General features: G+C 39.2%; 1 protein-coding gene across 1 annotated transcript in view; it reads right to left on the bottom strand.

The window, feature by feature from the left end:
- Positions 1–5,124: 5,124 nt before the first annotated feature.
- The window catches only part of DCX (doublecortin), an 18,395-nt gene continuing 5,672 nt past the window's right edge, over positions 5,125–17,847 (bottom strand). Inside the window, exons 4-5 of the mRNA XM_017858063.1 lie at positions 10,253–10,593; positions 5,125–5,268 (exon numbers count right to left, since the gene is read on the bottom strand). Of these exons, the coding sequence (XP_017713552.1) occupies positions 5,125–5,268; positions 10,253–10,593 (485 nt within the window). The remainder of the gene's footprint in view (positions 5,269–10,252; positions 10,594–17,847) is intronic.

The following is a 17,847-nucleotide window of genomic DNA, read 5'->3' as shown; positions in this document are numbered from 1 at the left end:
AAAAAAAAAAAAAAAAAAAAGAATCCTTCACTGGCTTCTGTTAACACATGGTAACAATCGAGTTCTGATATGGTTTGGCTCTGTGCCCCCACCCAAATTTCATGTTGAATTGTAATTCCCAATATTGGAGGAAGGACTTGGTGGGAGGTGACTGAATCATGGGGACAGATTTTTCCCATGCTTTTCTCATGATAGTGAGTGAGATCTCACGAGATCTGATGGTTTAAAAGTGTTTGGCACTTCCCCTTTGCTCTCTCTCTCTCTCCTGCCACCATGTGAAGAAGGTCCTTGCTTCCTCTTCACCTTCTGTCATGATTGTTAGTTTCCTGAGGCCTCCCAGTCATGCTTCCTATTAAGCCTGTGGAACTGTGTGTCAATTAAACCTCTTTTTTTTTTCATAAATTACCCAGTCTCAGATAGTTCTTTATAGCAGTGTGAAAATGGACTAATATAAGTTCCTTAACACAGTTTACAAGATCATTGCTAAATATTGCCTTTGCCTTCCTTTCAGCTTCATCTTCTGCTGTGTCTGCCCGGCACGTTACCTGTAATGCAGGGTTTCTCAACTACTGTGGACATTTGGGACCAGATCACTCGTGTTTTGTGGGGGGGATGTGCTGTTCTGTGCAGTGTAAGATGTTCAGCAGCATCCCTGGCCTATACCAACTAGATGTCAGCAGCACCCTTTCCCTAGTTGTGACAACCAAAAATATATCTACCAAGTGTCCCCTGGACAGCAAATTGTCCTAGTCGATGACAACTGGGCTAATGATGAAGACCTGCTGTGGCTCCCTACACCCAAGTTGCTTTTTATCTCATGAGCTAACATTACAAGACCTGAAGAGGGTAGAATATGTGGTATTGATTATGAAAGTATTCTAAATCTAGGAAAATTAATAAGACTGGAATTCTAGAAGCTCCTTTTCTGCTCCTTTTCAAAATAAGAAACTTTGGTGGTTTGGAGGAGAATCTGTGACCCAATGGATTGAAGGTCCCAACTGTTTAGAATCCATCTTTGATTCTGGGAAGTTAGGAGGGCCAAGGTAGGACTCAGATAAAAAGAACAAGAAAATAGCTTCTTAGGATTTGTTCTAGCTTTAAGAAAAGTTAATAAAGAAACCTTCATGTTTCCTTCTATATTGTTTAGGCAAGAACTCTGGGGGACAAATATCTACATAGAAAAGAAAAGACTCTGAATTTCTTTGTTTGGAGCATGCCTTGGGGTACATGTTTTAGAAACATGAGTTTGGTGGTTAGGGGATAGGACATCAAGAAACCTCAACACCCAGCAATTCTATTACTAGATATATATTCAAGAGAAATGAATATATATGTCTATACCTAAATCATGCACAAATGTTTGTAGCAGCATTATTAATTGGCAAAACATGGAGCAACCCAAATGTTCATCAACAAATGAATGGATAAATAAAATGTGGTATATCCATACAATGGAGTATTACTCAGTGATAAAAAAAGAACAAAGTACAGATACAGAACATGGATGACCCTTGAAAATATTATGCTAAGTGAAAGAAGCTAGTCACTTAGCATATATGTATGAATCATAAAATATGATTCATTTATACAAAATGTTCAGAAAAGGCAAATCTATAGAATTATGAAGTAGACTCATGGTTGCTTAGGGCTGTGGGGGATAGAGGGTAGGAGAGGTAATAAAAATATTCTAAAATTGACTTTGGTGATGGTCACACATATCTGTGAGCATATTAAAATCATTGAACTGTATACTTTGAATAAGGGAAATATGTGATATGTGAATTATATCTCAAGATGTTACAAAAGAAAATAACCCCAACAATTTTGGACATCTCCTTACTCCCCTCCCCCAATCCTGTTTAGCATCACCAGAAGGGTATAGGATATGCGACAGGGAAGTTCAGATAGTTCTGGGTGGGAACTCTAGGAGTCTAGAACATGGCAGGGGCCCTGTCAAGGAACAATAGCCCACTTTAGCCTCTCCTATCAAGCTCCCTTTTTACCCTACGAAATGAGACTAAGCCAGCCTTACTAATACAGCCTTAGAGTATTGCAGAGTACTTGTATTGTAGAGTATTGTTGAGTAGAGTACTGTTCCACAATCTCTGTATAGGAGAAGCTCCTGTGTTCCATTATTTCACACCCACAGTTCTTAAAAATTCTAAAAACCTTTAGAGGGCTTGGCTATATGAACCACTGCTCATATTTAGTTTAAATTAAGAAAACTGCCTTATCTTTTCTTTTCAACAAATAGTGCTAGAAAAATCAGATATCTATGTGCCCCTCCCTCAAAAGAACCTTGACTCTTAACCTGTACACAAAATTTAACACAAAATGAATCAGAGATTTAAATCTAAGAGCTAAAAATATAAAACTTCTAGAAGAACACATGGGAGAAAAGTTTTGAGATGTTGGGTTAGGTAAAGATTTCTTAGATATGACACCAAGGTATAATGCATAAAAGAAAAATTAATAAATCAGACTTCATCAAAATGAAAACTTTTTTCTCTTGAAAAACTAAAAAAACCATTAAGAAAATGAAGACATGCTACAGACTGGCAGAAAATACTTGCAAATCACATATGTGACAAAGGACTTGTATCCAGAATACATAGAGAACTCTTACAACTCATTAATAAGAAGCCTAATAATTCAATTAAAGAATGGGCAAATGATCTGAATAGACATTTTTCCAAAGAAGATATACAATTGTCCAATAAGCATGTGAAAACATGTGTGACATCATTAGTCACTAGGGAAATGCAAACAAATCAAGAAAAACCACAATCAGATACCACTTCACACCCACTAGGATGGATCTAATAAAAAAATAAATGATAACAAGTGTTGGTGAGGATGTGAAGAAACTGGAACTCTCATACATTGCAAATAGGGATGGAAAATGGTGCAGCCACTTTGGAAAACCATTTGACAGTTTCTTAAAATTTTAAACACACTATACAGCCCAGCAATACAATTTTGAGATATTTACCCTAGATAAATGAAGACATATATCTATATAAAAATCTGTACATGAATGTTCATAGTAGCATTATCACAATAGCCAAAAGATAGAAACAACCCAATGTCCATTAATAGATGAGTAAATACAGTGTGGTAAGTTCATACAATAGAATGTTATTCACCCATAAAAGAAATGAAGTACCAATATATGCTACAATATGGATGAACCCTGAAAACATTATGCTAAGTCAAACAAGCCAGGCACAAAAGGCCACATGATTCCGTTATTATTAAATGTCATGAATAGGACAATCCTTAGAGCAAAAAGTAGATAAGTGATTGTTTAGGGATGGGGAAGTGGAATCAGAGAACTAGAGGGCAATGTCTAAAGGGCACAGCGTTTCTTTTAGGAATAATGAAAATATTCTAAAATTGATTGTGGTGATGGATGCAGACCTCTGTGAATGTACTAAAAGCTGTTGAATCTTATACTTAAAATGAGTGAGATATATAATGTGGGGATTATATTTCAATAAAACTGTTTTAAAATCTGTTTTTGGAGACAATGCTTTTCTCCCACTTTGAGGGAATGACAATAATGAAACAGATGAAAATAAAGAACTAAGAACAAAATGACTGTTGCTTCAACAGTTTTAAATGGAACAGCCTGCATCCCTGGATAGATCAATTCCCACTTGATGAATCTCTTCAGTCTACTCAAGAAATAGCAATGCATTTAGCGCCAGTGCTAACCACCCCCATTAGCAATAATCCTTCTCCAGCACTGAAAATAGCACCACTGTGATACAAATAGCTTAATAATGGCACTGTCAAACACTTGCCACAATTTTAGCAGGCTGGCTTTTGTCTTGCTTTGTTTTGTGAGTCCTCTGCCCTTTGCTCCTTATACCATCCACAATGTAAAGAAAAGGGGGTCAAATGAAAATTATAAGTTTGAAAATATTCTTTGGTGATGTCATTGCAGGCAGCAAGAAAGATCTGAATATAAGAATTATGCAAATACCATTTAGAGGCCATCCTGGAAAGCAATGTATCCACCAAGGTAATTACTACATCACATTGGCAATCTTTAGGAGCACAGAGAGGTGGAGTACATTCAGAAGAGTGAAAACATATCTAGACAGAACCAACTCTATGAGATGAATACTCTGTTACTGTGGAACTAGAAGGACTCTTACAGGTCATATACTAAGCCTCCTTAAAAAATTAAGGCCCCAAAAGAGATGTGATTGACTCCACATTACATAGCTAGGGAAGAACAGAGTGAAGACTAAAACTCAGGCCTCTGAATCCCAGCCTAGGGCTCTTTCCCCTTGCTGAATGCTAGACAGTGACAGACTAGTCAGTACAAGAGACTGGAATTCTATGCCAAAGCTTTTGATTGAATTGGCCAAGTCACACCTCTATCACTGCTCAGAGCCAGGAGCATCTCAACAATAATAAAACTCTAAGAGGATAAATTACTGAAGAAATAACTGATCACCAGGTTACACTTAGTCCTTTCTTTCCAGAAGGGCAGTATATTCAATGTTTGGCCACTCTTTTAAAGTGTGAAATCTACCACCACGTATGAGATGGTAGTTTGCAAACTGTCTCCCTTCACAGAGCCCAGCCTGGCTTTCCACCTTTGTTTTATTACACTTCATGCTCAAGCCAATCCTCCCAAAGCCTTTCTCTAGGAACCTCTGAAAGGTTGGGGAAGGAGAATTTTGGTAATAAAAACATCAACTTTCCAGCCTTAATCTTCTTAAGTGAAGGCCGATGATAAATGACCTCCCTCTTGGTGCATAATTTATGCCCACGTGGCCTTTTCTAATGAGCCCAATGTTGACTGACAGGGTCATAACACTAGGAGAAGAGAGAGGTTGACTCTGAGAGAGCTGGAGGCCAGGGAGTATAAATAAGATCAGATATTACTGGGGAAAGCAGAGATAACAGGGAAGAGAAAAACTGGCTATGTAGGCAAATGAAAAACACGCCTACCTTGGTAAGTGCACTCAACGTTTCCAAGGTTAAATCCAATCTGTCTTCCTGTGTTTCCTGCAATTGCCTTTGTGCTTACAGCACCCAGTTCTTTTGTGTGGCAACGTGGAAAGGGCAAGTCTTTCCTAGAATACTAACCAGCAATTGAAACATCCTTCATGCTCTCATCTGTGTATTATGCATCAACCATTTCCTTAAAACCCCTGTACTAGTTTCCAAGGCTATGGATAATCTTGGAATTGGCTTAAACCTCTCCTCTGTTATTCTGAGACCTGTAATCCCAGGTCCAAGTATTCGGTGCTACAAAGGTACAGACAAAAACATAAAATAAATCCATCCAATTGAAAATTGGCCTAACAAAGCTAGAACGGGCACTAAAGGCCATACTTATGCCTTAGGCATGTATATTGAAGCAATAGTGAATCTTTTCTTGCACAGATTCTGGGTGTGGACAAAACTGAATCTAGAGATGTCAATCAGTGTAGCATGAAAATGGACGATGTGAAGACCAGCTGCACCCCTGTGTATGAGGCCAAAAAGCTGAAAGTCTATTATTAAAGCTCTGCAATTAATTTTCAGGCCAGGACATGTATCTATTAAACTACTACTATCATGTGAACCAGAAATTTGGGTCCTAGTTTTTATGTATCCATGACTTTTATGCATGAAAATCAATGTGTACTTTAGTTATGGAAATTAGTAATTGGATAATTTTGTCAACACTCTACAACCACTCCAGCTGCCAAGGAATCAAAAGAACACTTTTCACCTGCAAGTGAACTCACATGCATCACCATCCAATCCTCTATCATGTCCTCTTTGACCTCTTAGAAATCTATTTTAATCCCTGGGAGTAGCCAGAGCCCTACCAACTACTTCTTATACAATATTAATAACTTCTTATTGAGGTGAGGAATCAACTGGGGTGTCTTCCTACTAGTAGTGGTTGGCTTTCCTGTCTACACAGACCACAAATATCTCAGAGGCAAGAGGTCAGGAAACCAATCTTCCATAACATCAAACATAAGCCCTAAAAAGATCAAGGGCTCTAAAAGACACATCCAAACAAAATAAAAACAGAATGAAATGAGCCATGTCTGCAGATTGCTTGTCAATCAGTGTAAGCCAATCAGTCAAATGGTACACACAATTACAGAAGCAACAATAAATTTGCAATAACCAACTGGGCTCTTTTAGCTGATCATTATTTATACGAAGAGGGAAAACCACTTGGTTTGGTCGATTTGGAATCCATTTATAGTGAACACTGAAATCAAGCGACGGCCTTGATTTCACAAACAAATCACTCCATAACAAATAGCCTTGACCATACTTTGTTCTTTTCAACTAAGTGCCTTGTGTCATGTGTAGCCAAAAACAGGCATTGGAATCTCATCCAAGCAAGTCAAGCTATTGCAATATATGTGACTTTGGTCTCCACGAAAAGGATTATATTCGCAAGCGTACGAATACCCACTAATAATCAAAGTAATTGACAGGTGTTAACATTAGAGCTGTCATCACCAGACCTGGGAAATGAGCTGAGCTCCAAAATTTTGAATTTGGCAACAACTTTCACTATACCCAGCATCTATTTTGTAATTAGTAGGTTTGTCCATGTACCCCCAAATTTTATTTAATGTTCTTTCTGTAACAAAACAACAATGTTTAATTTGTGGTTACCCTGTGCATACCAATCTTACCATTAAAGTTACGGTAGTTAGTTCCTAATCATCAGTGTTTAATGTAAACAACATTTTCTGTTTTTTGTTTTTTGTTTTTTTTTTTTGAGACGGAGTCTCGCTCTGTCGCCCAGGCTGGAGTGCAGTGGCACCATCTCAGCTCACTGCCAGCTCCACCTCCCGGGTTCCCGCCATTCTCCTGCCTCAGCCTCCCGAGTAGCTGGGACTACAGGCGCCCACCACCTCGCCCGGCTAGTTTTTTGTATTTTTTAGTAGAGACGGGGTTTCACTGTTAGCCAGGATGGTCTCGATCTCCTGACCTCGTGATCCGCCTGCCTCGGCCTCCCAAAGTGCTGGGATTGTAGGCGTGACCCACCGCGTCCGGCCTATGTAAACAACATTTTCTAGTGCACTCTGTGTGTGTGTGTGTGTGTGTGTGTATACATACATATACATATATGTATGTGTGGGTTTGTGTGTATGTTTCATTAAAAATGTTTGTGGTTAAGTAGGATTGGGATGGATTTCCTTGCTGTAGAACTTCTCAGAGCATTCAATGTGCCAATGAGTACTGTGAATCTCTAAGAATGGCACATGATTTGCAGCATTTCACAACCTTATTTGCCCACAGAATTCTTTTGGAGAGCTTTTGAGGTGGGGACATAGAGACATTTCTCCTTAGAATGTATTTAGGGAAATGCTTTAAATGCCTGCCCTCAGTGACTTCCAAGTAAACCACCAGTTAGAAATCACCTGGGTGGAATATGCACTCCTTTGGAAGCCCCCTATCTCTTCTGAAAGACCTAAGGATAATGTCCGGGGAATTGAAAGAAGAAGGGTCCTCAAAACATCTACCTGGGCCTTAAGAGAATCTGTTTATGTCAGTTCATTCAATCAACAAACATTTATAGAGCATCCATAATATACCAGGAGCTGAGCATTAATTTTAAAAAAAAGGTTAGGATTGCTTTTACCCTCCTTAGTAGAGACAGAAATTTTCAAAGATAAAGTGACATTTGAACCAGGTCTTATAAGATAACCTCCATGGGTCAGGGTGGGCAGAGGAAGACGTTTTAAAGAAAGGGAACATATATACAGAGGTACAGATGCCTGAAAGGGCATTGTTCAGATCCACTGGGCACTGCTCTATTTCTCTATATAAATGTCATATCATATACTGGCATTTTGTAATGTGTTCCCCAAAGAAAGGGAACTGATGCTTAAAGGAGTTTGAGAGAGCTTGCCACTCTGCATGACCTGCTGAAGGACAAAACCCTGTGCATCACTGGACTGGAGCTTGCTTCCCTAGAAGATGGAGGTGTCTCTTTATATATTATTTGGAACAAAATCAGAATGCCAAGGCATGGTGTATATTCACAAATGTTGGAAATTTATAATAAGAATGATAGAGATAAAGTAGGGGGAAGAGGCTAGGCGTGGTGGCTTATGCCTATAATCATAGCACTTTGGAAGGCCAAAGTGGGCAGATTGCCTTAGCTCGGGAGTTCGAGACCAGCCTGGCCAACACAGTGAAACCCCGTTTCTACTAAAATATAAAAAATTAGTCAGGTGTTGCAGCGTGCATCTGTAGTCCCAGCTACTTGGGAGGCTGAGGCAGGAGAATTGCTTGAACCCGGGAGGCAGAGGTTGCAGTGAGCCGAATTCACACCACTGCACTCCAGCCTGGGTGACAGAGTGAGACTCTGTCTCCAAAAGTAAATAAATAAATAAATAAATAAATAAATAAATAAATAAATAAAGTGAGAGAAAGAGAACTAACATTTATTAATATACAAAATTGCCAAAATCTCATTTAATGATGAATTGTATGCATATATATATATATCCATGTGTCAATTTACAAAGTGCTTTCATATCCATTATTTGATTTGATCCTCATAAAAGCCCTGTGAGCATGGTCAGGGCAGGTGTGATCAGTCCTTTTGTACAGAGGAGGAGCATAAAGTTCAGGACAGTTAAGTGGTTAAGTGACAATATCAAGACTAGAGTCCAAATCTTCTTAATCCCAGTCTTATGTTTTTGATTTCCATATTTCTATATTACTTCACAAGGCTGAAGGCACAAGGAATCAGATTTATGCCTAATATAAAGAAACTCTAAAAATCACAGCTGTTGAACAGTGAAATAGGCTGCCTTATAGTCTTATAGAGTGATTGTAGAGGATATCCATGCCTTAGGTGGAATATTAAATGTCATGGCTTCTAAAGTCATTTTCAACTCTGTGATCCAATGATTCCAAACTTTATATGTCCTATTTCTCTGAGATGAGGTTTTGGCAATCAGGCCTATACTTAGACAGCTCCTGTTTATGACATACATACATGGTGCTTAGAAGATAGATACTCTTAGAGAAATGCTTGGGAATTGGAGATTTTCCCAACATCACAGACAAACCCACTGCTTTGGTACAACAAACACAAGTCAGGTATAACCAATGCATCCAGGTAGCTCTCAGATCACAAAATGATGGGAAACAAAAGCCACATATTTCTCAAAATTGTGAAGTACACAGTACATGGGTGGATTTCCCCTGAAACTTAAAATCTTGGCGCACACATTATTATCAGAAATTATAGGAGGAGGCACAGGTCTGCATTTGAACACTCATCAGTAACTTTGATATATAGTGAATCCGCCTTTTTAGAATCTATATAGTTGTTTAAACACCAAAGGCATTTTAATAGGTAGAATATACGGACTGATTCTAATCCCCACTTGTCTTTTCTGATGGGAGACCAGGATTCTCTTTAGAGCCAACAGAACCAGCTACTGTTCCAATTCCCTTGGAACATTTTTGTTGTATATTTACAGCTCCCTATGCTCAAGAGAATGGTGCATCTGTCTGATGGAGACGCCTGGCTGCATTCTTTCCCAGATATTAATATAGGTGGCACTTTAGTAGTATAACCAATGACATGAAGAACCTGATTTGGAGGGGGAACAGATGGCAGCATCTTTCTTGGGCTAATTTTAGGATCCTGAAATAGTCCCTTTCTCACACAAACCATCAGTGGAACCAAATTAAGACAGCTATGTCATATGGAAAAGAGAAAGAGAATAAATATGGTTTAGTGTGAGGCAAAGACAACGAGCCAGAGGCTTCAGTACTTTCCCCGCATCTGACTTCTTTCAGAGCATATGAAAGTCACTTCAACTTCCTTTTATCAAAATTGATGCTGAGCACCAATGTGAGGGTATCTAAAAAGTAATGAATGGGCAAATATCATTTCAGTCACGTGTATTGAACAATAAAGAATGCATCATATAATAGCTAAATTCATATTCATAAGAAGTCATAGAACCTAGATTCTAACACATCTTTCATAGCAGATAAAGAAGGTGAGGCTAAGTGACCATTCTGCAAGGTAAATCAGAAGCAGATTGAATTTCAGAGCCTCAGATTCCTGATTCATTGTTTTGCCTGCTGAAAATACATTTTCTCCAAATGAAGCACATAATATCAGGTTGTGATGATGAGATGTGGAGGAAGAGTCCATCTACAAGAAATGATATTTTAGGTGTAACATGATCATGTAAGAATTTAGAAAAAAATGAGAAAAGTACTTTGAAAAAGTACCTACCTGTTTTCCATCCAGAGTGTAGAGTTTTTTGACAACGCCGGTCTCCAGTTTGATGGCTTCCGTGATATCAGTGAGAACTTGCTCAAAAGAGTGGGCTGTCTTCTTGTTCAGAAGCACACGCACAGCCTTCCGAGGCTTCACCCCACTGCGGATGATGGTAACCAGCTTGGGGCGCACAAAGTCCTTGTTCTCCCTGGCCTGCGCACTGTTGCTGCTAGCCAAGGACTGGGGGGCTTTCATATTGGCAGATGTTTTTACGTTGACAGACCAGTTGGGATTGACATTCTTGGTGTACTCCACCTTTTTGAAGAAGTTGTCTGAGGAACAGACATAGCTTTCCCCTAAGGCAAGAAATAAGTGATTAGGTGATTAGTTTAATAGCAGATATATGGATTATTCTAACTAAACAAATACACACTGACACTGGATTGGAACTTTTCAATAAATGGTGATATTAACCAAACTTACGTGCAATACCTAATTGGGCTAAAAACTTGGCTCATCCAAATTCAAGAGTAATTCTCAAAACATCCTTCAATATAATGGCACACCTAGTTGAAGAACTCTGTAAAGCTAAGGGTTCTAAGGACAAAGAGCATGTCTAAATTTAATATAACAAGTGGAGTTCCAAGTTTGGTACGGTTTTTTTGGAATTTAAACATTTATGTTAGTTTCTAGGATGTTTAGCTTTCAGGGGCATTGCTGGAGCATTTTTAACATCTCTATTTCTTAAAATCCTTGTCCTATTTTGGACTCAAAGTCCCATCCCTTTGTTATATTATGAACCAAGGAAAACTTTCAAATTTAAAACATTTTTATGCCAAGTTAAAATGAACCAAGTAACCTTGTATATCAGGCATACATACATACTTGCTAAGAAACCAGATCATCCTTTGCACAGAGTATATGGCCAAGTATGGAATATTGAAATGTGAAATGTGTGTGCATATGTTGAATGTTTATATGTGTGTATAAGTGTGTCCTCTACTCCTTACACTACACTAGGTAGAGAAACTGTCTAAATAACAACCTGTACATATAAACACCCTAGCTCTTGCTTGAAAAATACTCTCCTGTTTCTACCACTCACCCTTCATCTTTCCATCCTCTCAAAGGATGCACATAAGATCTGTGTATTCAGGGTCATCTTCACCAGTGCTCACCCTTGGCTGCCACAAGTAATGAGGTAAAGAGGTGAGAATACGTTATACAGCCTGATTTATGGATTGGAAGGATCTAGTGTAATTTTCACATTTACCTTGGGCTACAGGAAATGACTAATATAGCCGAAGAAATGCAGGGATCAGAGGCAAGAGGACGGGATTGGACACCTGGGACTATGAGCTGAAGAAAATAGGAAGAGAGATAGGCTCAGCCTTGGGGAGAGAATATTGGAAAAGGTTGAATTCATTGAGTAAAACACATTAGCCTCAAGGTATCTAGAAGTTCATTGAGAGGTTGAGCTGCAGAAGCAGTGTGATTTAATCAGGCTTAAGTTTTCGGTAATAACCCTAAATAAATAAATAAACCCTAGCCAGTGCACAGAAAGCATTAAACACAATTATAATCTGATGGCTCTCCTTTGGTCTCAGCAGGAGAACTGCATTCAGAAACACCAGGCTGATAATTCACTCCCTTTGCAAATATTTATTGCTTTGCCATAGCACCAAATCCTTTAAGACATGTTAATGAATAAATTTCTCAGTAATGCTAAGAGAAGTTTCAGTTAAAATCTCTAGGGTACCTTTGAGGACATTTGTGTGTGTGTGTGTAGGGAGAAGGTAAGTGGCATCCAACATAAGCAAAGTGGCTTCCAAAGCTGCCCTTAGTCCCAGAGTTCTATCTTGACAAGGGAACAAAGGGATGATTTTAAGTGAGGATAGGCACCCTTACTCACTTGGTGCATACATGGACACCCAGGATGAGATGGTCAACACCCCAGCCAAGAGAAGCTCTGATTTCTCTGACTCCCTTGCTGGTTAATTCAACTGAACCCAAGTGATTACAGGCTGGGGTCTTTAATTTTGACTTAAAAGGATGAAGGAAGGGGCCTTTTTAGTGTCTCCATATATTCACAGCCAATAACCCCCATAACCCTAGAAATGGTCTCTTGACTTAGCAGTTCACCAGATTCATTGCCACCTTGCAGGAGGTCACTGCCTTCGAGTCAGATGTTTTCCATAACTTGTCATGTACTTTAAAACTGTCAGACAACTGGTGGTGTGGAAATGTGAAGCTATATATTTATGATTTCACTCATCCAGTCTCCTCTGGAGAGTCAGCTGTGTAGCCCTATTAGGACTTTGGACTTTTTTGCTCCCATCTCTTAAACCTCTTAAGCCTCTGAAGTATGAGTATGATTAACCATCTCCAGATGAAAATGAACATGATGACTGACAGTTAAAGTATCACATAGCACCCAAGAACTTTCCAGAGGGCCCAGCCCTCAGCCAAATCTATGTTGAGCACCTTCCAGTGGTACATTTTAGTCACTCCACTCTCTCGTTGGGCTGAATATGGAGTAATGGAAAAAGCGCAGCTGATGTGATGTCAGTCAGAATGGGGTCCCCAACACTTCCTAGTTGTGCACTCTAACCTCCCTTTGCTTCAGTTTCTTCTTTGCAAAGCAAGGGTGATAATAAGAACACCTACCTTGTGGGGTTGTTGTGGGGCACAAATCAGATGATGGATAAAAAGTGCTCAACCCATGGCCAGGCGCAGCAGCACATGCCTGTCATCCTGGCACTTTGGGAGGCTGAGGCAGGTGGATCGCTTGAGATCAGAAGTTCAAGACCAGCCTTGGCAACATGGTGAAACCCCATTTCTACTAAAAACACAAAAATTAGCTGGGCGTGGTGGCACATGCCTGTAATCCCAGATACTGGGGAGGCTGAGGCAGGAGAATCGCTTGAACCTGGGAGGCAGAGGTTGCAGTGAGCCAAGATCATAGCACTGCACTCTACCCTGGGTGACAGAGACAGTGAGACTCCGTCTCAAAATAAAATAAAATAAAATAAAAATGCTGATCCCAGAACCTGGAGCATAGTAAGTACTTGATAAATTTCTATTATTACTAAGCCCCTAATCTTACGGAATAGAGGAGAGAACAAGAAGGAAAGAGCAAAGAGGAAAAAGAGGAAGAAATTCCTGAGAGAAAGAGACTAAAAAGAGGAATAGAAACTGAAGAGAAAAAACAAGAGAAGGTATCAAGGGCAACCATCTAGGAACTGAACTGTGAGTACAATACGACATGAGCACTGCTGGGGACCTGTGATTCAAGGATAAGATTTCCTCCTTGTCGGGAGGAGGCTTCCAGTTGTGGCAAATGCCAAATATAGGAGATTTATGCTAACACCCAGCAAAGCCGCTGCTGCCACAGCAGAGGCCCACTGAGGGCAGGATATTTATCATTGTCAAGAGTGATGACTCAGGAGTCACACAGACCTGGATTCAAATCTCAACTAGGCACTTAAAAGCTGTGTGACTTCAGGGAAATCACTTAATCTCTCTGAGTCTCAGCTTTGCCATCTCTAAAGCAAAGATAATGCACTAGGTGACACCTGAGTCCCTTCTAGGTCCAAGAGTCTATAAGAAGGAATCTTCTTCTCTTTTCCATCTCAAACAGGCTTGAGAAAACAAAGCTGTTAGGATAATTAAATGTTAAGAAAATAGCTGCCCACCTCCAAGGACTCTCCACTTCTATGCTAGAAAGACATCAAATGCGCTTCTTTGCTAGACTAAGACTTCCTTGTTCTGATTTTGCCAGCATTTTCAATGTCTGCTGCCAGAACTCAGTGCCTCCTGCACATCCTGCTGCCTGGCACTTGGAGCTGGATGAGGTGTGTCACACCTTTACACAGCTGGGTTCCCATCCTGCCACAGCTTCCAAGGGCTATTTCCTACCAGTTGGGGGCCTAGAGGGAAAGCTGGCTTCAGAGCCAAGCAGGGTGCAAATTGGCTGGAACTAAAAACCGGCTTTAAGGTAAGGGGGTAAGGAGTGAAATCATGGAAGCACAGCTGAAAGGGCAGAAATGAAACAAGCTGTGGGCTCGAGGTGATCTAATGTCTACCTCCCTTCTCTTCAAGAAGGCTCCATTTTCAAAAGCATTATATATACATTTGTAGCTTCTCAGCACAAAACCACTTCTGCCTGGGTTTTCTCCTCTTCTCCAGGACTTCCTGACTCAAGAAGGAATATATTAAATGACACTTTACTGTATTATATTAAAATATTAAATGACATTTGATTATATTATCGTATCTATTAGCAATGCATCCCTCCCAGGTATCTTAAAATTCTTGTGTTTGACAATGTACTCGCTTTAGTACTTAGAGAATAAATTAGTGAGAAGGTGGATTCATCTCATTGAAACATATGAACTATGGTAAAAGAACTGGATCATAGCCAGTGTGACTACACAGCTCAGATTTTCTAAGACTGTTCCAATTGTAAATATTCTGTCCCGTGGTCTGTGTAATAACTCTTGAATTTGTCTCAATTTGAGTTCAGAAAAACTGGCTAGTCATAAATGATACCCCCAAGGTTGATCTGGATACTTACATACAAGAAAATGAGAAAAGAATTGGACCCGACATCAAGGGAAAGAGAAAGATTCTTGAAAAAAAAAAAAAAAGACATGACAAAAGGAAAACCCACCAGTGGATTTTATTCATTGACCTCCTTGGGATACAGCTAATGAGGCCCACATCCTACATGACTTCACTAAGACCCTCGGTGTACCCAAGGACTGTGGGAAAACTGACATCAATAACCTTTGATCCAAAATGCTGCCCTTGATACTTTCTGTATCTAGCAGAAAACTGTAGACTAGAGACACTAGACAAAGGAGTGCCACAAGGCCAGAGTGATTATTAACCAATAATTTTAAACTTTCATGTATTTTTAGGCTAAAGATGTAATAATGTGGCCATTTGAAAACACAGTGAGTTCTATGCTCTATTATTCCTTTAAGATGTAAAAAGAAAAAAAATAAAAACAGATTTCTGCATGTCTCAAAACTCCTACCACTTTAGTAAGGTGAATGGAACCATCAAGATTACCCAGTCTAATACCTCCCAAGTCTAAGTGCTCATAAAAATCATGTGAGGAGATTTGTAAAAACACAAACACTGGGTCCCTACCCCTGGGGATTCTGATTCAACAGATCTTGGGTGTGGCCCAGGAATGTAATATTTTTCTAAAGCTCTGAAAGATTTTGAAAGGCAGCCAGGTTTAGGAACCACTGATCATTGCAATCCCTTACTAACATCATTGTCATAATCATTATNTAAAAAGAAAAAAAATAAAACAGATTTCTGCATGTCTCAAAACTCCTACCACTTTAGTAAGGTGAATGGAACCATCAAGATTACCCAGTCTAATACCTCCCAAGTCTAAGTGCTCATAAAATCATGTGAGGAGATTTGTAAAACACAAACACTGGGTCCCTACCCCTGGGGATTCTGATTCAACAGATCTTGGGTGTGGCCCAGGAATGTAATATTTTCTAAAGCTCTGAAAGATTTTGAAAGGCAGCCAGGTTTAGGAACCACTGATCATTGCAATCCCTTACTAACATCATTGTCATAATCATTATTATTATTATTTCCATTATTAGTGTTTTTACATCATTAATAATAATAGTACCTGTAGCTATAATTTTACCTTGTCAATGTGTTTCCATATCTATTATTTAAGTTTAACTTTACAACCACCCCAATGGATAGAGAAAGCAGGTGTTACTAGTCCCATTTTGCAATTAAAAATATTACTTGCAAGAGATACACAAATGTGGTGGTCTACATATACAATGAAATATTATTCTTCAACAAAAAGGAATGAAGTGCCAATACATGGACAACATAGATAAAATTTGAAAACATTGTTCTAAGTGAAAGAAGCACAAAAGACCACATAGTATATGATTCAATTTATATGAAGTGCCCAGAATAGGCAAAAGTGTGGAGACAGAAAGTAGATTAATCATTGTCTAGAGCTGGAGAGATTGAAGAAAATATTCAGTGACAACTAATTGGAATAGTGTTTCTTTTTGAGGAAATGAAAATGGTCCAAAATTATGTTATGATGATGGTGGCACCACTTGATAAATCTTCTAAAAATCATTGTACGCTTGAATGGGTAAATGTTATGTTATGCAAATTATACCTTAATACAGTTGTTTTTTTAAAGAGTTATTTTAAAAATAATTAACATGAGTCACATTAATGATAAGGATAAGTCTATGATCATGTAGCTAAATCAGCTATAAACTAGGATAATTCAAACAATAATAACTACCTTTTATTAAGCACTACTGTGTGCCAGGCAGAGTAATATGCACTTTATATCCACTGTCTTGTTTAATCCTCAGAGCCATTATTCCCACTTTACAGATGACAAACTGAGGCTTAGGGAATCTAGATGGTTTCCTCAAGGTCTTCCAGGCTAGCACTGACAGATCCTGGATTTGAACCAAATCGGAGTCCAAAGACTTCTTTTTTTCATTATAATCTGCTGTTTCTAAGACTAGAACTCAATACACTGATATTTCACGCCGGGAAGTCTAACTGAAAGCAATGTGTGTGACTTTTTGATCTTTCGTTCAACCTCTTGTGAAGGGGAGCAAAGTCAAAGGACTTCTGTCCTCCATTCCCAGATGGGCAGGTCTAAAATATAAAATAGGTGAGAAAAAGACACATTGTCTTCATCCTCCTCATCCCAGTGCCCTTTCCCATTTGGCTCTGTGTCAGTGGGAAAATTGATCACATTTCTTAACACTATCCCAGAGATAGCCCTGAATTTTCTTGACTGAATAGGCAGTACTCAGGACTGGAAGGGTATTGAAGTCCACTGTGCCTTGTAGTTGTAGATGACATGTGAACAAATGCAACTGAGCCCTATTCACACTTCACATAGTCTGAGAATTCGCCAAGAAGTACCACTGCACCCGGGAGTGACAGATAAGAGGAGTTCAATCTAATATGACTCAAAGGGAATCAAGGCAATAGAAAGCTGCAGTCTTTTCAAAATTACATTTATTGCCTACCTATGTTGAACAGAGATTATCACCAGCCCTCTCGTAATACACCAATACACACACACACACACACACACACACACACACACACACATATCTTGGGAGAAAAATCAATAGTAAAAAATGGATTTGGGGGAAAATTTTGTGCATATCACCTCTCTTATATCAGACACAAGAATATTCTAATACTTGGTCTGAATACAACGTCACTTGGTTCAGTACTCTTTCCTAATGTCTATTGTGGTCTTTAGAATGTCACAGTCCATGGACATGAGGACATATTGGGTGATACAGGGCGCTTTGTCTGTGAAAGTTTTTATGGAGAAATCCCTGAAATTTGACTGAGATGTGGATTTTACAGTGACAAAAGACAGACACCCTAACAATTACTCTGTTGGACAGCTCCCTCGACCTAGCTTCAAACCCTTCGAGGTTGCCGTGACTCTCCTTTATTTTAAGACAAGCTGGAAACCATCATTCTTAGCAAACTATCACAAGAACAGAAAACCAAACACCGCATGTTCTCACTCATAGGTGGGAATTGAACAATGAGATCAC

Source organism: Rhinopithecus bieti, unplaced genomic scaffold, assembly GCF_001698545.2.
Source record: "Rhinopithecus bieti isolate Rb0 unplaced genomic scaffold, ASM169854v2 scaffold_48347, whole genome shotgun sequence".
NCBI classification, from domain to species: Eukaryota; Metazoa; Chordata; class Mammalia; order Primates; family Cercopithecidae; genus Rhinopithecus; species Rhinopithecus bieti.
This window is presented reverse-complemented; position numbering and strand designations above follow the sequence as displayed.